This window comes from Neoarius graeffei, chromosome 23 (genome assembly GCF_027579695.1).
Source record: "Neoarius graeffei isolate fNeoGra1 chromosome 23, fNeoGra1.pri, whole genome shotgun sequence".
NCBI classification, from domain to species: Eukaryota; Metazoa; Chordata; class Actinopteri; order Siluriformes; family Ariidae; genus Neoarius; species Neoarius graeffei.
This window is the reverse complement of record NC_083591.1, coordinates 60,255,629-60,277,746: the sequence shown is the minus strand read 5'-3', so window position 1 is coordinate 60,277,746 and position 22,118 is coordinate 60,255,629. Positions and strand designations below refer to the sequence as shown.

At 49.5% G+C, this 22,118-nt stretch overlaps 1 protein-coding gene across 1 annotated transcript in view; it reads left to right on the top strand.

Annotated features, from left to right (window-relative positions):
* Positions 1-22,118, top strand: part of LOC132871942 (retinal-specific phospholipid-transporting ATPase ABCA4-like) — a 105,391-nt gene that overhangs the window by 48,742 nt on the left and 34,531 nt on the right. Inside the window, 3 exon segments of the mRNA XM_060906578.1 lie at positions 1,799-1,919; positions 2,033-2,095; positions 2,471-2,577. Coding sequence (XP_060762561.1) covers positions 1,799-1,919; positions 2,033-2,095; positions 2,471-2,577 — 291 coding nt within the window.

Here is a 22,118-nt window from a genome sequence, read left to right as displayed (position 1 = left end):
TCCAGTCCAGCTTGCTGTCCAGCCACAGCCCGAGGTACTTGTAGGAATCCACAGCCTCCACCTCGACTCCCTCGATCAGAACTGGTCGTGACCTTGGTCTGGACCTCCCAAAGTCAATGACCAGCTCCTTGGTCTTTGAGGTGTTGAGCTGCAGATGGTTCCTGTTGCACCAAACGGCAAAATCCTTCACCAGGCTCCTATACTCCTCCTCTCTGTCGTCCCTGATATACCCCACGATGGCTGTGTCATCGGTGAACTTCTGAATGTGACACAGCTCTGAGTTGTAGCAGAAGTCCGCGGTGTACAGGGTGAAGAGAAGAGGGGTCAGCACTGTGCCCTGGGGTGCTCCGGTGCTGCTAATCACAGTGTCAGACGTGATGTCCTTCAGCCTGACGTACTGCGGCCTGTTGGCAAGGTAGCTGGAGATCCAGGTGACCAGGCAGGGGTCCACTCGCATCCTGTTCAGTTTGTCCTGAAGCATGAGGGGCTGGATGGTGTTGAAGGCACTCGAGAAGTCCAAGAAGAGGATCCTCACTGTCCCATTTCCCTTATCCAGATGCGATCCAGATGCTACTCGGTGTAGCAGGTAGAGGATGGCGTCTTCCACACCGACACCTGCCCAGTACACAAACTGCAGACAGTCCTGGGCATGTTGCACCTGGGGTCTGAGGAGGCTGAGGAAGAGCCGCTCCAACGTCTTCATCAGATGTGAAGTGAGTACCACCGTACCGAAGTCGTTCAGCTAGCTGGGCCGATTCTTCTTAGGAACTGGAATGATACATTATGTCTTCCAGAGGGTGGGCACTCTCCCCAGCTGCAAGCTGAGGTTGAAGATGCGTTGGAGTGGTTCACCCAGTTCAGCAGCACAGGTCATCAGTTGTCTGGGACACACCTTATCCGGGCCTGCTGCTTTCCTGGGGTGAAGCTTCCTCAGTTGACCTCTGACCTGGTCTGCAGTAATGCATGGAGGAGTCTGTGTTGAGGTGGGGGGGAGGTGTGTGGAGGGAAGAAGGAGAGATGGCTGCAGTGAGGGGGAGGGTGGGACGTGAGCTGGTTGAACCGGTTGAAGAAGTCATTCAGCCACACCCACCTCCATTAATATGATGGAGGTGGATGTGGTTAATGTGATGGAGGAGGTGGGTGTGGTTAACATGGTGGAGGAGGTGGGTGTGGTTGATGTGATGTGTGTGGTTAATGTAATGGAGGAGGTGGATGTGGTTAATGTGATGGAGGTGGATGGGTGTGGTTAATGTGATGGAGGAGGAGGGTGTGGTTAATGTCATGGAGGTGGGTGTGGTTAATGTGATGGATGTGATGGAGGTGGTTAATGCGATGAAAGAGATCGGCATGGTTAGTATGATGGAGGAGGTGGGTGTGGTTAATGTGATGACGTGATGGGTATGGTTAATGTAATGAAGGTTGTGGGTGTGGTTAATGTGATGAAGGAGGTGGGAGTGGTTAATGTGGTGGAGGAGATGGGTGTGGTTAATGTAATCGAGGAGGTGGGTGTGGTTAATGTGATGGATGTGATGGGCATGGAAATGTGATGGAGTAGGTGGGTGTGGTTAATGTGATGGAGTAGGTGAGTGTGGTTAATGTGATGGAAGTGGGTGTGGTTAATGTGATGTGTGTAGTTAATGTGATGAGAAGGTGGGTATGGTTAATGTGATGGAGGAGGTGGGTGTGGTTAATGGAAGTGGGTGTGGTTAATGTGATGGATGTGATGTGTGTAGTTAATGTGATGGAGAAGGTGGGTGTGGTTAATGTGATGGAGATGTATATGGGCTTACCTGTGCAGGTTATGTGACTACAGTCAGATCCCAGCTCCTGATGAAGATGAAGATGTTGCTGAGGAGAGACAGAGGATCTACAGCAGGACACGAAACAACGACATCCTGCACATCCGAGATCTCACCAAGGTTCACATCAAAAACATAATCACCTCATTTACACATCTGTAACCAGTCATCACTTACACAACTCTGTGTGTGTGTGTGTGTGTGTGTGTGTGTGTGTGTGTGTGCTCGTTCAGACGTACGTAGGCAGGAAGAGGCCGGCGGTGGATCGGATCTGTGTGGGCGTTCCACCTGGAGAGGTAAAACATCTGCTCTAATCAAATCACAGTTCTTGCAGATGTGAGCTGAGAATAAATTTGTGTTTATTTATATCTTATAGCACAGAAACCCACCAGTGATTATAATATTTAAACATATTTATTTGTGTTTATAGTTATATTTAATGTTGTGAAAGAAGTGAGTTCCTGTTGAAGCTGATGTTATACAAGCTATAAACAGTCTCTCTCCCCAGACTCTATTTTCTCTCTTCAGTTTAATAAGAAACTGCAAAGAAACGTAAATATAAACTCCTCTGTCCTGAAGATTTCAGAAAACCATCGAAAAGTCACATGTCAAAAAAAGATGTGTGAAGAGACAGATGTAGACAGATATTAACATCAGTCTGTGGTTTGCAGTGTTTTGGGCTACTTGGAGTAAACGGTGCTGGAAAAACAACCACTTTTAAAATGCTCACGGGAGACACAGACGTGACCTCTGGAGATGCCACAGTGGCTGGACATAGGTAACACCTTCAGTACCTTCACTACCTTCACCACCTTCACTACCTTCACTACCTTCAACACCTTCACCACTTTCACTACCTTCACCACTTTCACCACCTTCAACATCCTCACCACCTTCACGACCTTCAACACCCTCACCACTTTCACTACTTTCACCACCTTCACTACCTTCAACACCTTCACCACTTTCACTACCTTCACCACTTTCACCACCTTCAACACCCTCACCACCTTCACGACCTTCAACACCCTCACCACTTTCACCACCTTCACCACCTTCACTACCTTCAACACCCTCACCACTTTCACTACCTTCACCACCTTCATTACCTTCACCACCTTCACTACCTTCACCACTTTCACTACCTTCACCACTTTCACTACCTTCACCACCTTCACTACCTTCACCACCTTCACCACCTTCACTACCTTCAACACCTTCACTACCTTCACCACTTTCACCACCTTCACTACCTTCACCACCTTCAACACCTTCACCACCTTCACTACCTTCACCACCTTCACTACCTTCAACACCTTCACCACCTTCATCACTTTCACCACCTTCACCACTTTCACCACCTTCAACACCCTCACTATCTTCACCACTTTCAACACCTTCAACACCTTCACTACCTTCAACCCCTTCACCACCTTCACCACTTTCACCACCTTCACTACCTTCAACACCCTCACCACCTTCACCACCTTCAAAACCCTCACCACCTTCACCACCTTCACTACCTTCAACACCTTCACCACCTTCAACACCCTCACCACTTTCACTACTTTCACCACCTTCACCACCTTCACCACCTTCACTACCTTCAACACCTTCACCACCTTCACCACCTTCACCACCTTCAACACCCTCACCACCTTCAACACCTTCACTACCTTCACCACTTTCAACACCTTCAACCCCTTCAACACCTTCACCACCTTCACCACGTTCACCTTCAACACCTTCACTACCTACAACACCTTCAACACCTTCACCACTTTCACCACCTTCACTACCTTCACCACCTTCACCACTTTCACTACCTTCACCACCTTCACTACCTTCAACACCCTCACCACCTTCACCACTTTCACTACCTTCACCACCTTCACCACTTTCACCACCTTCACTACCTTCACCACCTTCAACACCTTCACCACCTTCAAGACCTTCACTGCCTTCAACACCTTCACTACCTTCACCACCTTCGACACCTTCACCACCTTCACTACCTTCACTACCTTCACCACCTTCACTACCTTCACCACCTTCAACACCCTCACCACCTTCAAGACCTTCAACACCTTCAACACCCTCACCACCTTCACTACCTTCACCACTTTCATCACCTTCACTACCTTCACCACCTTCACTACCTTCACCACTTTCACCACCTTCACCACCTTCACTACCTTCACCACTTTCACCACCTTCACTACCTTCAACACCTTCAACACCTTCACCACTTTCACCACCTTCACCACCTTCACTACCTTCACCACTTTCAACACCTTCAACACCTTCACCACCTTCAACCCCTTCACCACTTTCACCACCTTCAACACCTTCACCATCCTCACCACCTTCAACACCTTCACTACCTTCACCACCTTCACCACCTTCAACACCCTCACAACCTTCACCACCTTCAACACCTTCAACACCTTCACCACTTTCAACACCTTCACTACCTTCACCACCTTCACTACCTTCACCACTTTCACCACCTTCACTACCTTCACTACCTTCAACACCTTCACCTTCACCACTTTCACCACCTTCAACACCCTCACTATCTTCACCACTTTCAACCCCTTCAACCCCTTCACTACCTTCAACCCCTTCACCACCTTCACCACTTTCACCACCTTCACCACCTTCAAAACCCTCACCACCTTCACCACCTTCACTACCTTCAACACCTTCACCACCTTCAACACCCTCACCACTTTCACTACTTTCACCACCTTCAACACCTTCACCACCTTCACTACCTTCAACACCTTCAACACCTTCAACACCTTCACCACCTTCAACACCTTCACCACCTTCACCACTTTCACCACCTTCAACACCCTCACCACCTTCAACACCTTCACTACCTTCACCACTTTCAACACCTTCAACCCCTTCAACCCCTTCACCACCTTCACCACGTTCACCTTCAACACCTTCAACACCTTCACTACCTTCAACACCTTCACCACTTTCACTACCTTCACCACCTTCACTACCTTCAACACCCTCACCACCTTCACCACTTTCACTACCTTCACTACCTTCACTACCTTAAACACCTTCACCACCTTCAACACCTTCACTGCCTTCAACACCTTCACTACCTTCAACACCTTCACCACCTTCAACACCTTCACCACCTTCACTACCTTCAACACCCTCACCACCTTCACCACTTTCACCACCTTCACTACCTTCACTACCTTCACCACCTTCAACACCTTCACTACCTTCACTACCTTCACCACCTTCACTACCTTCACCACCTTCAACACCCTCACCACCTTCAAGACCTTCAACACCCTCACCACCTTCACTACCTTCACCACTTTCATCACCTTCACTGCCTTCAACACCTTCACTACCTTCAACACCTTCACCACCTTCAACACCTTCACCACTTTCACCACCTTCAACACCTTCACCACTTTCACCACCTTCAACACCCTCACCACCTTCAACACCTTCACCACTTTCACCACCTTCAACACCTTCACCACTTTCACCACCTTCAACACCTTCACCACTTTCACCACCTTCACTACCTTCACCACCTTCACTACCTTCACCACTTTCACCACCTTCAACACCCTCACCACCTTCACCACTTTCAACACCTTCACCACTTTCACCACCTTCAACACCTTCACTACCTTCAACACCTTCACCACTTTCACCACCTTCAACACCTTCACCACTTTCACCACCTTCACCACCTTCAACACCTTCACCACTTTCACCACCTTCAACACCCTCACCACCTTCAACACCTTCACCACTTTCACCACCTTCAACACCCTCACCACTTTCACCACCTTCAACACCCTCACCACTTTCACCACCTTCAACACCCTCACCACTTTCACCACCTTCACTACCTTCACCACTTTCACCACCTTCACCACTTTCACCACCTTCAACACCCTCACCACTTTCACCACCTTCAACACTTTCACCACCTTCAACACCTTCACCAGTTTCACCACCTTCAACACCTTCACCACTTTCACCACCTTCAACACCCTCACCACTTTCACCACCTTCAACACCTTCACCACTTTCACCACCTTCAACACCTTCAACACCTTCACCACTTTCAACACCTTCACCACCTTCACCACTTTCAACACCTTCACCACTTTCACCACCTTCAACACCCTCACCACCTTCAACACCTTCACTACCTTCAACACCTTCACCACTTTCACCACCTTCAACACCTTCACCACTTTCACCACCTTCACCACCTTCAACACCCTCACCACCTTCAACACCTTCACTACCTTCACCACCTTCAACACCCTCACCACCTTCAACACCTTCACTACCCTCACCACCTTCAACACCTTCACTACCTTCAACACCTTTACCAATTTCACCACCTTCAACACCTTCAACACCCTCACCACCTTCAACACCTTCACTACCTTCAACACCTTCACCACTTTCACCACCTTCAACACTTTCACCACCTTCACTACCTTCACCACCTTCACTACCTTCACCACTTTCACCACCTTCAACACCCTCACCACCTTCACCACTTTCAACACCTTCACCACCTTCACCACTTTCAACACCTTCACCACTTTCACCACCTTCAACACCCTCACCACCTTCAACACCTTCACTACCTTCAACACCTTCACCACTTTCACCACCTTCAACACCTTCACCACTTTCACCACCTTCAACACCTTCACCACTTTCACCACCTTCAACACCCTCACCACCTTCAACACCTTCACCACTTTCACCACCTTCAACACCTTCACCACTTTCACCACCTTCAACACCCTCACCACCTTCAACACCTTCACCAGTTTCACCACCTTCAACACCTTCACCACTTTCAACACCTTCACCACCTTCACCACCTTCACCACTTTCAACACCTTCACCACTTTCAACACCCTCACCACCTTCAACACCTTCACCACTTTCACCACGTTCAACACCTTCACCACTTTCACCACCTTCAACACCCTCACCACCTTCAACACCTTCACCAGTTTCACCACCTTCACCACCTTCACCACCTTCACCACTTTCAACACCTTCACCACCTTCACCACTTTCAACACCTTCACCACTTTCACCACCTTCAACACCCTCACCACCTTCACCACCTTCACCACCTTCACCACTTTCAACACCTTCACCACCTTCACCACTTTCAACAGCTTCACCACTTTCACCACCTTCAACACCCTCACCACCTTCAACACCTTCACTACCTTCAACACCTTCACCACTTTCACCACCTTCAACACCTTCACCACTTTCACCACCTTCACCACCTTCAACACCCTCACCACCTTCAACACCTTCACCACTTTCACCACCTTCAACACCTTCACCACTTTCACCACCTTCAACACCCTCACCACCTTCAACACCTTCACCAGTTTCACCACCTTCACCACCTTCAACACCTTCAGCACTTTCAACACCCTCACCACTTTCACCACCTTCAACACCCTCACCACTTTCACCACCTTCAACACCTTCACCACTTTCACCACCTTCACCACTTTCACCACCTTCAACACCCTCACCACCTTCAACACCTTCACCACCTTCACCACTTTCACTACCTTCACCACCTTCACCACCTTCAACACCTTCACCACTTTCACCACCTTCACCACTTTCACCACCTTCAACACCCTCACCACCTTCAACACCTTCACCACCTTCACCACTTTCACCACCTTCACCACCTTCAACACCTTCACCACTTTCACCACTTTCACGACCTTCACCACTTTCACCACCTTCACCACCTTCACCACCTTCAACACCTTCACCACTTTCACCACCTTCACCACTTTCACCACCTTCAACACCCTCACCACCTTCAACACCTTCACCACTTTCACCACCTTCAACACCTTCACCACTTTCACCACCTTCAACACCTTCACCACTTTCACCACCTTCAACACCTTCACCACTTTCACCACTTTCACGACCTTCACCACTTTCACCACCTTCAACACCTTCACCACCTTCACCACCTTCAACACCTTCACCACTTTCACCACCTTCACCACTTTCACCACCTTCAACACCCTCACCACCTTCAACACCTTCACCACTTTCACCACCTTCAACACCTTCACCACTTTCACCACCTTCAACACCTTCACCACTTTCACCACCTTCAACACCTTCAACACCTTCACCACCTTCACCACCTTCAACACCTTCAGCACTTTCAACACCCTCACCACTTTCACCACCTTCAACACCCTCACCACTTTCACCACCTTCAACACCTTCACCACTTTCACCACCTTCACCACCTTCACCACTTTCACCACCTTCAACACCTTCACCACTTTCACCACCTTCACCACCTTCAACACCTTCACCACTTTCACCACCTTCAACACCCTCACCACTTTCACCACCTTCAACACCTTCACCACTTTCACCACCTTCAACACCTTCACCACTTTCACGACCTTCAACACCCTCAACACCATTCTACACCTTCACTACCTTCAACACCTTCACCACTTTCACCACCTTCAACACCTTCACCACTTTCACCACCTTCACTACCTTCACCACTTTCACCACCTTCACTACCTTCACCACCTTCACCAGTTTCACCACCTTCAACACCTTCACCACCTTCAACACCTTCACCACTTTCACCACCTTCAACACCTTCACCACTTTCACCACCTTCACCACTTTCACCACCTTCACTACCTTCACCACTTTCACCACCTTCACCACCTTCACTACCTTCACCACCTTCAACACCCTCACCACCTTCAACACCCTCACCACCTTCACCACGTTCACCTTCAACACCTTCAACACCTTCACTACCTTCAACACCTTCACCACTTTCACTACCTTCACCACCTTCACTACCTTCAACACCCTCACCACCTTCACCACTTTCACTACCTTCACTACCTTCACTACCTTAAACACCTTCACCACCTTCAACACCTTCACTGCCTTCAACACCTTCACTACCTTCAACACCTTCACCACCTTCAACACCTTCACCACCTTCACTACCTTCAACACCCTCACCACCTTCACCACTTTCACCACCTTCACTACCTTCACTACCTTCACCACCTTCAACACCCTCACCACCTTCAAGACCTTCAACACCCTCACCACCTTCACTACCTTCACCACTTTCATCACCTTCACTGCCTTCAACACCTTCACTACCTTCAACACCTTCACCACCTTCAACACCTTCACCACTTTCACCACCTTCAACACCTTCACCACTTTCACCACCTTCAACACCCTCACCACCTTCAACACCTTCACCACTTTCACCACCTTCAACACCTTCACCACTTTCACCACCTTCAACACCTTCACCACTTTCACCACCTTCACTACCTTCACCACCTTCACTACCTTCACCACTTTCACCACCTTCAACACCCTCACCACCTTCACCACTTTCAACACCTTCACCACTTTCACCACCTTCAACACCTTCACTACCTTCAACACCTTCACCACTTTCACCACCTTCAACACCTTCACCACTTTCACCACCTTCACCACCTTCAACACCTTCACCACTTTCACCACCTTCAACACCCTCACCACCTTCAACACCTTCACCACTTTCACCACCTTCAACACCCTCACCACTTTCACCACCTTCAACACCCTCACCACTTTCACCACCTTCAACACCCTCACCACTTTCACCACCTTCACTACCTTCACCACTTTCACCACCTTCACCACTTTCACCACCTTCAACACCCTCACCACCTTCAACACCTTCACTACCTTCAACACCTTCACCACTTTCACCACCTTCAACACCCTCACCACTTTCACCACCTTCAACACCCTCACCACTTTCACCACCTTCACTACCTTCACCACTTTCACCACCTTCAACACCCTCACCACTTTCACCACCTTCACTACCTTCACCACTTTCACCACCTTCAACACCCTCACCACTTTCACCACCTTCACTACCTTCACCACCTTCAACACCCTCACCACTTTCACCACCTTCACTACCTTCACCACTTTCACCACCTTCACCACTTTCACCACCTTCAACACCCTCACCACCTTCAACACCTTCACTACCTTCAACACCTTCACCACTTTCACCACCTTCAACACCTTCACCACTTTCACCACCTTCACCACCTTCAACACCCTCACCACCTTCAACACCTTCACCACTTTCACCACCTTCAACACCTTCACCACTTTCACCACCTTCAACACCCTCACCACCTTCAACACCTTCACCAGTTTCACCACCTTCACCACCTTCAACACCTTCAGCACTTTCAACACCCTCACCACTTTCACCACCTTCAACACCCTCACCACTTTCACCACCTTCAACACCTTCACCACTTTCACCACCTTCACCACTTTCACCACCTTCAACACCCTCACCACCTTCAACACCTTCACCACCTTCACCACTTTCACCACCTTCACCACCTTCACCACCTTCAACACCTTCACCACTTTCACCACCTTCACCACTTTCACCACCTTCAACACCCTCACCACCTTCAACACCTTCACCACCTTCACCACTTTCACCACCTTCACCACCTTCAACACCTTCACCACTTTCACCACTTTCACGACCTTCACCACTTTCACCACCTTCAACACCCTCACCACTTTCACCACCTTCAACACCTTCACCACTTTCACCACCTTCACCACTTTCACCACCTTCAACACCCTCACCACCTTCAACACCTTCACCACCTTCACCACTTTCACCACCTTCACCACCTTCACCACCTTCAACACCTTCACCACTTTCACCACCTTCACCACTTTCACCACCTTCAACACCCTCACCACCTTCAACACCTTCACCACTTTCACCACCTTCAACACCTTCACCACTTTCACCACCTTCAACACCTTCACCACTTTCACCACCTTCAACACCTTCACCACTTTCACCACTTTCACGACCTTCACCACTTTCACCACCTTCAACACCTTCACCACCTTCAACACCTTCACCACTTTCACCACCTTCACCACTTTCACCACCTTCAACACCCTCACCACCTTCAACACCTTCACCACTTTCACCACCTTCAACACCTTCACCACTTTCACCACCTTCAACACCTTCACCACTTTCACCACCTTCAACACCTTCAACACCTTCACCACCTTCACCACCTTCAACACCTTCAGCACTTTCAACACCCTCACCACTTTCACCACCTTCAACACCCTCACCACTTTCACCACCTTCAACACCTTCACCACTTTCACCACCTTCACCACCTTCACCACTTTCACCACCTTCAACACCTTCACCACTTTCACCACCTTCACCACCTTCACCACCTTCAACACCTTCACCACTTTCACCACCTTCAACACCCTCACCACTTTCACCACCTTCAACACCTTCACCACTTTCACCACCTTCAACACCTTCACCACTTTCACCACCTTCAACACCCTCAACACCATTCTACACCTTCACTACCTTCAACACCTTCACCACTTTCACCACCTTCAACACCTTCACCACTTTCACCACCTTCACTACCTTCACCACTTTCACCACCTTCACTACCTTCACCACCTTCACCAGTTTCACCACCTTCAACACCTTCACCACCTTCAACACCTTCACCACTTTCACCACCTTCAACACCTTCACCACTTTCACCACCTTCACCACCTTCACTACCTTCACCACCTTCAACACCCTCACCACCTTCAACACCCTCACCACCTTCAACACCTTCACCACTTTCACCACCTTCAACACCTTCACCACTTTCACCACCTTCACACCCTCACCACCTTCAACACCTTCACCACCTTCAACACCTTCACCACTTTCACCACCTTCAACACCCTCACCACCTTCAACAACTTCACCAGTTTCACCACCTTCACCACCTTCACCACTTTCAACACCTTCACCACTTTCACCACCTTCAACACCCTCACCACCTTCAACACCCTCACCACCTTCAACACCTTCACCACTTTCACCACCTTCAACACCTTCACCACTTTCACCACCTTCAACACCCTCACCACCTTCAACACCTTCACCACTTTCACCACCTTCACTACCTTCACCACTTTCACCACCTTCACCACTTTCACCACCTTCAACACCCTCACCACCTTCAACACCTTCACTACCTTCACCACCTTCAACACCCTCACCACCTTCAACACCTTCACTACCTTCAACACCTTTACCACTTTCACCACCTTCAACACCTTCAACACCCTCACCACCTTCAACACCTTCACTACCTTCAACACCTTCACCACTTTCACCACCTTCAACACCTTCACCACTTTCACGACCTTCACTACCTTCACCACCTTCACTACCTTCACCACTTTCACCACCTTCAACACCCTCACCACCTTCACCACTTTCAACACCTTCACCACTTTCACCACCTTCAACACCTTCACTACCTTCAACACCTTCACCACTTTCACCACCTTCAACACCTTCACCACCTTCACCACCTTCAACACCTTCACCACTTTCACCACCTTCAACACCCTCACCACCTTCAACACCTTCACCAGTTTCACCACCTTCACCACCTTCTTCACCTTCAACACCTTCAGCACTTTCAACACCCTCACCACTTTCACCACCTTCAACACCCTCACCACTTTCACCACCTTCAACACCTTCACTACCTTCAACACCTTCACCACTTTCACCACCTTCAACACTTTCACCACCTTCACTACCTTCACCACCTTCACTACCTTCACCACTTTCACCACCTTCAACACCCTCACCACCTTCACCACTTTCAACACCTTCACCACCTTCACCACTTCAACACCTTCACCACTTTCACCACCTTCAACACCCTCACCACCTTCAACACCTTCACTACCTTCAACACCTTCACCACTTTCACCACCTTCAACACCTTCACCACTTTCACCACCTTCAACACCTTCACCACTTTCACCACCTTCAACACCCTCACCACCTTCAACACCTTCACCACTTTCACCACCTTCAACACCTTCCCCACTTTCACCACCTTCAACACCCTCACCACCTTCAACACCTTCACCAGTTTCACCACCTTCACCACCTTCACCACTTTCAACACCTTCACCACCTTCACCACCTTCACCACTTTCAACACCTTCACCACTTTCAACACCCTCACCACCTTCAACACCCTCACCACCTTCAACACCTTCACCACTTTCACCACGTTCAACACCTTCACCACTTTCACCACCTTCAACACCCTCACCACCTTCAACACCTTCACCAGTTTCACCACCTTCACCACCTTCACCACCTTCACCACTTTCAACACCTTCACCACCTTCACCACTTTCAACACCTTCACCACTTTCACCACCTTCAACACCCTCACCACCTTCACCACCTTCACCACCTTCACCACTTTCAACACCTTCACCACCTTCACCACTTTCAACAGCTTCACCACTTTCACCACCTTCAACACCCTCACCACCTTCAACACCTTCACTACCTTCAACACCTTCACCACTTTCACCACCTTCAACACCTTCACCACTTTCACCACCTTCACCACCTTCAACACCCTCACCACCTTCAACACCTTCACCACTTTCACCACCTTCAACACCTTCACCACTTTCACCACCTTCAACACCCTCACCACCTTCAACACCTTCACCAGTTTCACCACCTTCACCACCTTCACCACCTTCAACACCTTCAGCACTTTCAACACCCTCACCACTTTCACCACCTTCAACACCCTCACCACTTTCACCACCTTCACCACCTTCACCACTTTCACCACCTTCACCACCTTCACCACCTTCAACACCTTCACCACTTTCACCACCTTCACCACTTTCACCACCTTCAACACCCTCACCACCTTCACACCTTCACCACCTTCACCCCTTTCACCACCTTCACCACCTTCAACACCCTTCACCACTTTCACCACTTTCACGACCTTCACCACTTTCACCACCTTCAACACCTTCACCACCTTCAACACCTTCACCACTTTCACCACCTTCACCACTTTCACCACCTTCAACACCCCACCACCTTCAACACCTTCACCACTTTCACCACCTTCAACACCTTCACCACTTTCACCACCTTCAACACCTTCACCACTTTCACCACCTTCACCACTTTCACCACCTTCACTACCTTCACCACTTTCACCACCTTCAACACCTTCACCACTTCACCACCTTCAACACCTTCAGCACTTTCAACACCCTCACCACTTCACCACCTTCAACACCCTCACCACTTTCACCACCTTCAACACCCTCACCACCTTCAACACCTTCACCACCTTCACCACTTTCACCACCTTCACCACCTTCACCACCTTCAACACCTTCACCACTTTCACCACCTTCACAACTTTCACCACCTTCAACACCCTCACCACCTTCAACACCTTCACCACCTTCACCACTTTCACCACCTTCACCACCTTCAACACCTTCACCACTTTCACCACTTTTACGACCTTCACCACTTCACCACCTTCAACACCTTCACCACCTTCAACACCTTCACCACTTTCACCACCTTCACCACTTCACCACCTTCAACACCCTCACCACCTTCAACACCTTCACCACTTTCACCACCTTCAACACCTTCACCACTTTCACCACCTTCAACACCTTCACCACTTTCACCACCTTCACCACTTTCACCACCTTCACTACCTTCACCACTTTCACCACCTTCAACACCTTCACCACCTTCACCACCTTCAACACCTTCAGCACTTTCAACACCCTCACCACTTTCACCACCTTCAACACCCTCACCACTTTCACCACCTTCAACACCTTCACCACTTTCACCACCTTCACCACCTTCACCACTTTCACCACCTTCAACACCTTCACCACTTTCACCACCTTCACCACCTTCACCACCTTCAACACCTTCACCACTTTCACCACCTTCAACACCCTCACCACTTTCACCACCTTCAACACCTTCACCACTTTCACCACCTTCAACACCTTCACCACTTTCACCACCTTCAACACCCTCAACACCATTCTACACCTTCACTACCTTCAACACCTTCACCACTTTCACCACCTTCAACACCTTCACCACTTTCACCACCTTCACCACTTTCACCACCTTCACTACCTTCACCACCTTCACCAGTTTCACCACCTTCAACACCTTCACCACCTTCAACACCTTCACCACTTCACCACCTTCAACACCTTCACCACTTTCACCACCTTCACCACTTTCACCACCTTCACTACCTTCACCACTTTCACCACCTTCACCACCTTCACTACCTTCACCACCTTCAACACCCTCACCACCTTCAACACCCTCACCACCTTCAACACCTTCACCACTTTCACCACCTTCAACACCTTCACCACCTTCAACACCTTCACCACTTTCACCACCTTCAACACCCTCACCACCTTCAACACCTTCACCACCTTCAACACCTTCACCACTTCACCACCTTCAACACCCTCACCACCTTCAACACCTTCACCACCTTCAACACCTTCACCACTTTCACCACCTTCAACACCCTCACCACCTTCAACACCTTCACCACCTTCAACACCTTCACCACTTTCACCACCTTCAACACCCTCACCACCTTCAACAACTTCACCAGTTTCACCACCTTCACCACCTTCACCACTTTCAACACCTTCACCACTTTCACCACCTTCAACACCCTCACCACCTTCAACACCCTCACCACCTTCAACACCTTCACCACTTTCACCACCTTCAACACCCTCACCACCTTCAACACCTTCACCAGTTTCACCACCTTCACCACCTTCACCACCTTCACCACTTTCAACACCTTCACCACCTTCACCACTTTCAACACCTTCACCACTTTCACCACCTTCAACACCCTCACCACCTTCACCACCTTCACTACCTTCACAACCTTCACCACCTTCACCACTTTCAACACCTTCACCACCTTCACCACTTTCAACACCTTCACCACTTTCACCACCTTCAACACCCTCACCACCTTCAACACCTTCACTACCTTCAACACCTTCACCACTTTCACCACCTTCAACACCTTCACCACTTTCACCACCTTCACCACCTTCAACACCTTCACCACTTTCACCACCTTCAACACCCTCACCACCTTCAACACCTTCACCACTTTCACCACCTTCAACACCTTCACCACTTTCACCACCTTCAACACCCTCACCACCTTCAACACCTTCACCAGTTTCACCACCTTCTTCACCTTCAACACCTTCAGCACTTTCAACACCCTCACCACTTTCACCACCTTCAACACCCTCACCACTTTCACCACCTTCAACACCTTCACCACTTTCACCACCTTCACCACTTTCACCACCTTCAACACCCTCACCACCTTCAACACCTTCACTACCTTCAACACCTTCACCACTTTCACCACCTTCAACACCCTCACCACTTTCACCACCTTCAACACCTTCACCACTTTCACCACCTTCAACACCCTCAACACCATTCTACACCTTCACTACCTTCAACACCTTCACCACTTTCACCACTTTCACCACCTTCAACACCCTCACCACTTTCACCACCTTCAACACCTTCACCACTTTCACCACCTTCAACACCCTCAACACCATTCTACACCTTCACTACCTTCAACACCTTCAACACTTTCACCACCTTCAACACCTTCACCACTTTCACCACCTTCACTACCTTCACCACTTTCACCACCTTCACTACGTTCACCACCTTCACCACTTTCACCACCTTCAACACCCTCACCACTTTCACCACCTTCAACCCCTTCACCACTTTCACCACCTTCAACACCTTCACCACTTTCACCACCTTCACCACTTTCACCACCTTCACTACCTTCACCACTTTCACCACCTTCACCACCTTCACTACCTTCACCACCTTCAACACCCTCACCACCTTCAACACCCTCACCACCTTCAACACCTTCACCACTTTCACCACCTTCAACACCTTCACCACTTTCACCACCTTCAACACCTTCACCACTTTCACCACCTTCACTACCTTCACCACCTTCACCACCTTCACCACTTTCAACACCTTCACCACCTTCACCACTTTCAACACCTTCACCACTTTCACCACCTTCAACACCTTCACTACCTTCACCACCTTCACCACCTTCAACACCTTCACCACTTTCCCCACCTTCAACACCTTCAACACCTTCAACACCTTCACCTCTTTCACCACCTTCAACACCTTCACCACTTTCACCACCTTCAACACCCTCACCACCTTCAACACCTTCACCAGTTTCACCACCTTCACCACCTTCAACACCTTCAGCACTTTCACCACTTTCACCACCTTCAACACCCTCACCACCTTCACTACCTTCAACACCTTCACCACCTTCAACACCCTCACCACCTTCACTACCTTCACCACCTTCACTACCTTCACCACCTTCACTACCTTCAACACCTTCACCACTTTCAACACCCTCACCACTTTCACCACCTTCAACACCTTCACCACTTTCACCACCTTCACCACTTTCACCACCTTCAACACCCTCACCACTTTCACCACCTTCAACACCTTCACCACTTTCACCACCTTCAACACCTTCACCACTTTCACCACCTTCAACACCTTCACCACTTTCACCACCTTCAACACCTTCACCACTTTCACCACCTTCACCACTTCACCACCTTCACTACCTTCACCACTTTCACCACCTTCAACACCTTCACCACTTTCACCACCTTCAACACCTTCACCACCTTCAACACCTTCACCACTTTCACCACCTTCAACACCTTCACCACTTTCACCACCTTCAACACCTTCACCACTTTCACCACCTTCAACACCTTCACCACTTTCACCACCTTCAACACCTTCACCACTTTCACCACCTTCACCACTTTCACCACCTTCACTACCTTCACCACTTTCACCACCTTCACCACCTTCACTACCTTCACCACCTTCAACACCCTCACCACCTTCAACACCTTCACTACCTTCAACACCTTCACCACCTTCAACACCTTCAACACCCTCACCACCTTCAACACCTTCACTACCTTCAACACCCTCACCACCTTCAACACCTTCACTACCTTCACCACTTTCACCACCTTCAACACCCTCACCACCTTCACTACCTTCAACACCTTCACCACCTTCAACACCCTCACCACCTTCACTACCTTCACCACCTTCACTACCTTCACCACCTTCACTACCTTCAACACCTTCACCACCTTCAACACCTTCACCACCTTCAACACCTTCACCACTTTCACCACCTTCAACACCCTCACCACCTTCAACACCTTCAACACTTTCACCACCTTCAACACCTTCACTACCTTCAACACCCTCACCACCTTCACCACCTTCAACACCTTCACCACCTTCAACACCTTCACCACTTTCACCACCTTCAACACCCTCACCACCTTCAACACCTTCAACACTTTCACCACCTTCAACACCTTCACTACCTTCAACATCCTCACCACCTTCACCACCTTCAACACCTTCACTACCTTCAACACCCTCACCACCTTCACTACCTTCAACACCTTCACCACCTTCAACACCTTCACCACCTTCAACACCTTCAACACTTTCACCACCTTCAACACCCTCACCACCTTCAACACCTTCACCACCTTCACTACCTTCAACACCTTCACCACCTTCAACACCTTCACCACCTTCAACACCTTCACCACTTTCACCACCTTCAACACCCTCACCACCTTCAACACCTTCACCACTTTCACCACCTTCAACACCTTCACCACTTTCACTACCTTCAACACCTTCACCACCTTCAACACCTTCACTACCTTCAACACCCTCACCACCTTCACTACGTTCAACACCTTCACCACTTTCACTACCTTCACTGCCTTCAACACCTTCACTACCTTCAACACCTTCACCACCTTCAACACCTTCACTACCTTCAACACCCTCACCACCTTCACCACCTTCAACACCTTCACTACCTTCAACACCCTCACCACCTTCACTACCTTCAACACCTTCACCACCTTCAACACCTTCACCACCTTCAACACCTTCAACACTTTCACCACCTTCAACACCCTCACCACCTTCAACACCTTCACCACCTTCACTACCTTCAACACCTTCACCACCTTCAACACCTTCACCACCTTCAACACCTTCACCACTTTCACCACCTTCAACACCCTCACCACCTTCAACACCTTCACCACTTTCACCACCTTCAACACCTTCACCACTTTCACCACCTTCAACACCTTCACCACTTTCACCACCTTCACCACTTTCACCACCTTCACTACCTTCACCACTTTCACCACCTTCAACACCTTCACCACCTTCAACACCTTCAGCACTTTCAACACCCTCACCACTTTCACACCTTCAACACCCCTCACCACTTTCACCACCTTCACACCCTCACCACCTTCAACACCTTCACCACCTTCACCACTTTCACCACCTTCAACACCTTCACCACCTTCACCACCTTCAACACCTTCAGCACTTCAACACCCTCACCACTTTCACCACCTTCAACACCCTCACCACTTCACCACCTTCACCACCTTCACCACTTTCACCACCTTCACCACCTTCACCACCTTCAACACCTTCACCACTTTCACCACCTTCACCACTTTCACCACCTTCAACACCCTCACCACCTTCAACACCTTCACCACCTTCACCACTTTCACCACCTTCACCACCTTCAACACCTTCACCACTTTCACCACTTTCACGACCTCACCACTTTCACCAACTTCAACACCTTCACCACCTTCAACACCTTCACCACTTTCACCACCTTCACCACTTTCACCACCTTCAACACCCTCACCACCTTCAACACCTTCACCACTTTCACCACCTTCAACACCTTCACCACTTTCACCACCTTCAACACCTTCACCACTTTCACCACCTTCACTACCTTCACCACTTTCACCACCTTCACTACCTTCACCACCTTCACCAGTTTCACCACCTTCAACACCTTCACCACCTTCAACACCTTCACCACTTTCACCACCTTCAACACCTTCACCACTTTCACCACCTTCACCACTTTCACCACCTTCACTACCTTCACCACTTTCACCACCTTCACCACCTTCACTACCTTCACCATCTTCAACACCCTCACCACCTTCAACACCCTCACCACCTTCAACACCTTCACCACTTTCACCACCTTCAACACCTTCACCACCTTCAACACCTTCACCACTTTCACCACCTTCAACACCCTCACCACCTTCAACACCTTCACCAGCTTCAACACCTTCACCACTTTCACCACCTTCAACACCCTCACCACCTTCAACACCTTCACCACCTTCAACACCTTCACCACTTTCACCACCTTCAACACCCTCACCACCTTTCAACACCTTCACCACCTTCAACACCTTCACCACTTTCACCACCTTCAACACCCTCACCACCTTCAACAACTTCACCAGTTTCACCACCTTCACCACCTTCACCACTTTCAACACCTTCACCACTTTCACCACCTTCAACACCCTCACCACCTTCAACACCCTCACCACCTTCAACACCTTCACCACTTCACCACCTTCAACACCTTCACCACTTTCACCACCTTCAACCCCCTCACCACCATCACCACCTCACCACCTTCACCACCTTCACCACTTTCAACACCTTCACCACCTTCACCACTTCACCACTTCCACCTCACCACTTCACCACCTTCAACACCCTCACCACCTTCACCACCTTCACTACCTTCACAACCTTCACCACCTTCACCACTTTCAACACCTTCACCACCTTCACCACTTTCAACACCTTCACCACTTCACCACCTTCAACACCCTCACCACCTTCAACACCTTCACTACCTTCAACACCTTCACCACTTTCACCACCTTCAACACCTTCACCACTTTCACCACCTTCACCACCTCAACACCTTCACCACTTTCACCACCTTCAACACCCTCACCACCTTCAACACCTTCACCACTTTCACCACCTTCAACACCTTCACCACTTTCACCACCTTCAACACCCTCACCACCTCAACACCTTCACCAGTTTCACCACCTTCACCACCTTCTTCACCTTCAACACCTTCAGCACTTTCAACACCCTCACCACTTTCACCACCTTCAACACCCTCACCACTTTCACCACCTTCAACACCTTCACCACTTTCACCACCTTCACCACTTCACCACCTTCAACACCCTCACCACCTTCAACACCTTCACTACCTTCACACCTTCACCACTTTCACCACCTTCAACACCCTCACCACTTCACCACCTTCAACACCTTCACCACTTCACCACCTTCAACACCCTCAACACCATTCTACACCTCACTACCTTCAACACCTTCACCACTTCACCACTTTCACCACCTTCAACACCCTCACCACTTTCACCACCTTCAACACCTTCACCACTTTCACCACCTTCAACACCCTCAACACCATTCTACACCTTCACTACCTTCAACACCTTCACCACTTTCACCACCTTCAACACCTTCACCACTTTCACCACCTTCACTACCTTCACCACTTTCACCACCTTCACTACGTTCACCACCTTCACCACTTTCACCACCTTCAACACCCTCACCACTTTCACCACCTTCAACCCCTTCACCACTTTCACCACCTTCAACACCTTCACCACTTTCACCACCTTCACCACTTTCACCACCTTCACTACCTTCACCACTTTCACCACCTTCACCACCTTCACTACCTTCACCACCTTCAACACCCTCACCACCTTCAACACCCTCACCACCTTCAACACCTTCACCACTTTCACCACCTTCAACACCTTCACCACTTTCACCACCTTCAACACCTTCACCACTTTCACCACCTTCACTACCTTCACCACCTTCACCACCTTCACCACTTTCAACACCTTCACCACCTTCACCACTTTCAACACCTTCACCACTTTCACCACCTTCAACACCTTCACTACCTTCACCACCTTCACCACCTTCAACACCTTCACCACTTTCCCCACCTTCAACACCTTCAACACCTTCAACACCTTCACCACTTTCACCACCTTCAACACCTTCACCACTTTCACCACCTTCAACACCCTCACCACCTTCAACACCTTCACCAGCTTCAACACCTTCACCACTTTCACCACCTTCAACACCCTCACCACCTTCAACACCTTCACCACCTTCAACACCTTCACCACTTTCACCACCTT